The sequence below is a fragment of the Gracilinanus agilis genome, chromosome 4, assembly GCF_016433145.1.
Source record: "Gracilinanus agilis isolate LMUSP501 chromosome 4, AgileGrace, whole genome shotgun sequence".
Taxonomy (NCBI): domain Eukaryota; kingdom Metazoa; phylum Chordata; class Mammalia; order Didelphimorphia; family Didelphidae; genus Gracilinanus; species Gracilinanus agilis.
Genome location: NC_058133.1, coordinates 490,105,582 through 490,111,212, shown reverse-complemented (window position 1 = coordinate 490,111,212; position 5,631 = coordinate 490,105,582). Strand labels below are relative to the sequence as shown.

Sequence of the window (5,631 nt, the reverse complement as noted above, 5' to 3'; positions counted from 1 at the left end):
TGTGATAGAAATACCAGAGATGAAGGAAAGCTCTCTCCTTCCTTAATGGCTTTTTGAAGAATTAAAAATTCTCAAAGTTAGGATAATAACAAAAGTTAGCATTTATATATCGTACTTTACAAATATCACTGAATTTGAACCTCACTGAAACTCTGAGAGGTAGAGACTATTATGATCCCCATTTTACAGTTGAGGAAACTGAGGCAAACAGAAATTAAGTGACTCCCCAGAATTATATCACTAGTAAGTGTCTGAGGTTGATTTGAATTCAGCTCTTCTTATTTGAGCCTCACTACAACCCTGAGAAGAAAATGCTATTATGATCCTCACTTTACAGTTGAGGAAATTGAAACAAACAGAAATTAAGTGACTCCCCAGAATTATATCGCTAGTGTCTGAGGTTGATTTGAATTCAGCTCTTCTTATCTGAGCCTCACTACAACCCTGAGAGGTAGAGATTATTATGATCCCCATTTTACAGTTGAGGAAACTGAGGCAAACTGAAATTAAGTGACTTCTCAGGAACACATTAACAGGAAGTATCTCAGCTATATTTGAACTCCAGTCTGCCTAAATCCAGGTCCAGCACTCTACCCAGTGCACAACCCAGCCTTGAGACTTCCGAGACCATTTATTCCATCTAACTATATTCCATCTAAACAAGAACCTTTGCTTAAAAAGTTGAGCTCGGGAACACACAGGAGGGCTTCTGGGTTAAGATGGCGGCAGAGTAAAAAGCAGCTGCTCGATCTCTCCTAACCGAAGCATATGGACTCCTCAAGAGGACATAAAAACAAATCCAGAGGAGCAAAGGGACCCCACAACAGGGCTCAGCATTGGAGGTACGTGGAATCGGGGCATTTCCATGCTATAAAGGGGTGAAACAGCTCTCACTAAAAATGCAAGCTGAGCAACCCCCTCCCCCACCCCACCCCACCTACAACGCCAAAGCCAGCGCACAAGAGTCAGAGCAAGTTTGGGGTACCCATTAAGTCGTTGGCAGGTCCAGGGCTTGTTCCTGAGAGCAGCAAGACTTAGGACCCCCCAAGAGGCTAAAGAACGGGGACTTTGAACACAGACCCTGAGGGCAGGTGCAGGCCCCGGTGAACGCAGGCTCAGGCTAAGGCGTGGATGAAGGGGCTGATCCTGAGTGCAGGAGTGGACCTCGAGTGGGGATCCAGTGCTGAGGGGTTCTTGACGGTGGAAGCAGCGCCCTGAGACTGTCAAAGGAGCTTCAGGCAGAAGAACGAACAAGGGGACCAACAGGAGGTTTGACCCAGAGAACAACCAGACCTGAGACTTTAGGAGCCTAAAGAGCACAGACAGACCCTGGGCGTGAGGATAAAGCTGAGAAGGCTCTGGGCTAACAATGGCAAGCCAGAATTGGGAAGCCCAGAAGAGAAAGATGAAGAAGAAACCTTTAATACTCCACAACTTTTACACAGAAAAAATCCAGACCACAGAGCAAACAGAAGAGGAGAACAAACAAGTAACCATATCCAAACCTTCCCAAAACAATGAAAACAGGTCACAAGGTCTTGAAGAGTTCAAATTTGAGATCATGAGAAAGATGGAAGAGATCTGGCAAGAAAATAACAGTTTAAAAGGCAGAATTTCACAATTGGAAAGTGAGGCAAGTAAATCAAAATCCAGAAATGACCAGATTGAAAAGGAAAACCAAAAGATTGTAGCCGAAAACCAGTCTCTAAAGGCTAGAATTGGGCAATTTGAAAAAGATGCCCCCAAATCAAAAGAATTGATAAGCAAATTGGAGACCAAAATCAAACAGCTGGAAAACAGGACACACCAAATTGAAAAGGAAAATCAAAAGCTTACAGCAGAAAACCAGCCTCTAAAGACAAGAATTGGGCAAGTAGAAGCCAATGATCTATCAAGACAGCAGGAACAAAAAGTTGAGCTCAATCTCCTCCATTTTTCAGAAGAGGAAACTGAGGCCCAGAGAGGCTAAATTATTGCCTAGGATGCTCTTAGGGTTATCCCAGGACATACCTAAAGATATGGAAGGACAATCAGGAGATCTGGGAGATGGGGGGGAGACTGGTACTACTATACAACTAATGCAATGACTCTCTCAATGTCTATGGGCTTAAGAAAAGCAGCTTTTGAGCTAGAAGACCCAGGGGACCAGATCTGGAAGGGGGCCATGTTACAAGTGTCCTTCCTACAATAATAAAGTATCAAAAATATAGGGACACAGTTTAATTAAGTAGAGGTAAGGAGATAAAAAAAATCTTTAGAGGGAGCGAAGATAGGGGTGCATTTGTAGGGGCCTGGCAGTATGCAATTCATGACTGGGAAGGGGTCTCATCTGTGATGCCATCTGCTCCCTACTCTCCCTGGATTTTTGTATTATATTAATAACAATAGCCATTACTGATGTAGCACTTGTAGTAAGGGGATAAGAGGAGATGGTAATGAGGGGGTCACCAGGGGCCTAGGAGCCAGTAATTTAACTAGCTGGAGATTGGAGTTGATGTTATCAGAGGGGAGCAGCTTCAGCTGAAATGCCCAGTGAGTCGCCACTGCTAGATGCAGGCTCCTTTAATTTTTGCAAAGAGTATTCCATATTTTATCTTATTTGGTTCTTAAAACCATCCTAGTAGGGTTATTCTTACTATTTTACAGATGGGGGAACAGAGAAATTTAATGAGTTGCCCAGGGTTGAAGTTGTTTTCTGTTTAACCTACTCTTGCAGAGCACCAAACACAGTGTTTCTGGCTCATGTGGGGTTATGGGGAAAAAGAAAGGAAGTTACAAAAATAGAAGGGATAGCCCTGGAGGGTTTGGAGTGAAGTGGGGCAGTCCTGTCCAACTTGCCCTAGGGATGTGGCAAGAGTTTATGGGTTAAAGTGTGTACATAAAATCCTGGAGTTTCTTTCAGAGCTAACTCCTCTCCCCTCCCTGCCCACCCTTCAACTGGTTCTCTGAGTCACTGCCTAGAACAGTCCCACCCATTTCTCCAAAGAGTTTAGGTTCTGGACTCTGTATGAGTACGGTATAATTACTGCATTCCTGGACTGCAAAACTTTAATGGGATGGGATGAATGGTTCAAGGGGGCCACTAACTCTGGGTGAGATGGGGCGAGTGGCTTACCCACAGAGTTTTGTTCCACAATTAACTAACAATTGCTTAAATGGTTTCAAGGCTGGGATTATGATTTGCTGAGATGAAGGTAGGGCTCAAACCCTGTATTAAGAAGCTTGAAACATTTTGGGAAGGGGAAGAGATGGATGGATTGAGGAGAAAGTATACAAATAATTCTTCTCCTAGGGAAAATAAGATTTGTGCATAGGAGGTAACAGGACAAAAGTCTCAGAGCAGAATTGCCAATAGACTGTAATCTCCTAAGATAGACTTGCTTTTTTTTTCTTCCCCCTTTAGCATCCTAAGTACCTCATACAGAGAGGAGATTTAATAAATCTTTGTTGAATGTAATTTATTGAATTAAAATTTGAAGTAATCACTCACCTGGATCTATCACTTTGGGCTGGGAAGCCAAGGGAGGGTTAGGGTTAGGAGTACCTGAGGCTTCCTGGAGGAGGTAGCTTTATAGCTGGACACTGAATTCTTGAAGATAAGGAGGGACCACATCAGATTGAGACAAAGTGGGTTGAAGGAGGCAGGAGACTATCTCTGGCTTATGAGCTAGATGGCCCCAGCTAAGCCACAGACCTGAGAGACACTAGATCAGGGGTCGGCAACATATGGCTCTCAAGCCATATCTGGCTCTTTTGAGGGCCAGATATGGCTCTTTCTGCAGGAGCCATAAAGTCCATTTTTTTTCAGGTGCTGTTACAGGAGCAGCACTGTGAGCACTGTACGGCTCTCACGAAATTACATTTTAAAAAATGTGGCGTTTATGGCTCTCAGGGCCAAAAAGGTTGCCGACCCCTGCACTAGATTGAATGTGATGGGAAATGGGGTAGTAGTCCAGTTGGTCTAAATCCCAAATTGCATTTATTTTATAAATGCATCTATATGGTGTATATGTATGGTTTTATATATGATATATATGCAGTTTTATTTATGCTCTATATACATATTTACACATACCTTATTTTCCAAAAGCATTAGTGCAGTATACATGTCTCTCTCTCTCTCTCTCTCTCTCTCTCTCTCATTCTCTTTCATGGAATATAAGCTCCTTGAGGACAGGGATTGTGGTTTCATTTTTGTGTTGGTATCATTTGTGTCTTTTACAGTGTCTGCCGTGTAGTATATAAACAACACTCATTGATTGACCATCTAGTACTGTCAGAAAGGAGTAGGAAGAGAAGAATGGCTGGAACAGGAGGTTGACTTCAGACTGTAGAGGTCCTGGAACCCTGGGACCATAAGGTCATGCTTTATCTCTTCCACAATGGGGAGCCCTTGAAGATTCCAAAGAAGAGAAATGACCGGGTTAGAGGGAATATGCAGATCTTTTGTAAAATGTATGAGACAGGCAGCTAGGTAGCTCAGTGGTTTGAGAATCCAGCTTAGAAACAGAAATACTGGCTTCAAATCTGACCTCAGATACTTCCCAGCTGTGTGATTCTGGACAAGTCACTTAACTCCCATTGCCTAGTCTTTATTGATCTTCTGCTTTGGAACCAATACACAGATTTCCAAGACGGTTAAAAAAAAATGAACGAGAGTTAGGTTAAGGGGGAAAATGAATATATTTAAATTGAACGAATGTAAATAATTTTTCTTTATAGTTTTAACATTCATTAAAAAAAAATTCTGAGTTTCAAATTCTCCCAGTCCCTCCAGCCCTTCTGTCAACCCATAGAGAGGGCCAGCCAGAATAAGTCCAAAGGGAAGGCTGAGCCTGCTCCCAAGGAGTTTACATTCTTCTATATATAATGTAAGCTGTAATGTAAGGGCAGGGACCGTTTACGGGCTCTCCCCGGGTCACAGCACGGTGCCTGATCAGCGGAAGTCATTTAATCAGCGCTCATTGATTCATAGAGATTGGGAGCGCCACGGAGCTCTTGGGCCTCTGCGGATGCTTCAGTTCTAAAAAGCACGATCCCGGATAGCTGGGGAGGGGAGGGGAGGAAAACTCAGGCCCGAAGAGGAAGTAGCCAGGACGCCCAAGTTTCCTTGCAGCCCTCGCATTCCATTCCGTGGTTCCAGGATTCCGCGACTCGAAGGCGGAAATGGATAAAGTGACAGGGACACCCCCAGGCAAGCCCCGCCCCCTGCTCGCCTCCTTGGCCCCGCCCTGGAACCAGCTGCAGTCTCGGCCTGGGCCAGGCGGTGACGCACGAGAGCCCGAAGGCAAGGGTTGCAACGCGCATGCTCGTGCTTGCCCTTCTCCCAATGGCGGCCGTCCGTCTCCTTTCCCGGCAAGCAACCCGCCCGCCTCCTCTGCCCCGCCCCTGGAGGGGCGCGTCATTTCCGGTGGGGAAGGCCCGCCGCCGCCGCCGCCATTTCGGGCGCTGCTGAGGAGCGGAGGCCGGAGCCGGTCCGCGGGGCGGCGGGCGGGCGGTCGGTCGTCTGTCGGGGCGGGCAGGCCGGCCGGCCGAGGCGCGGGCGTGGAGGGGCGCGCACGCAGGCGGAGGGGCGGCAGCGGCGGCATCGTCCTCGGCGGGCCAGGCCCGGGCCCGGGCCCAGGCCCAGCG

The 5,631-nt window shown here is 46.3% G+C and overlaps 1 protein-coding gene across 1 annotated transcript in view; it reads left to right on the top strand.

The window, feature by feature from the left end:
• The first annotated feature begins 5,166 nt into the window (after window positions 1-5,166).
• The window catches only part of CRK (CRK proto-oncogene, adaptor protein), a 35,966-nt gene continuing 35,501 nt past the window's right edge, over window positions 5,167-5,631 (top strand). The window contains exon 1 of the mRNA XM_044675601.1: window positions 5,167-5,474. Coding sequence (XP_044531536.1) covers window positions 5,167-5,474 — 308 coding nt within the window. The remainder of the gene's footprint in view (window positions 5,475-5,631) is intronic.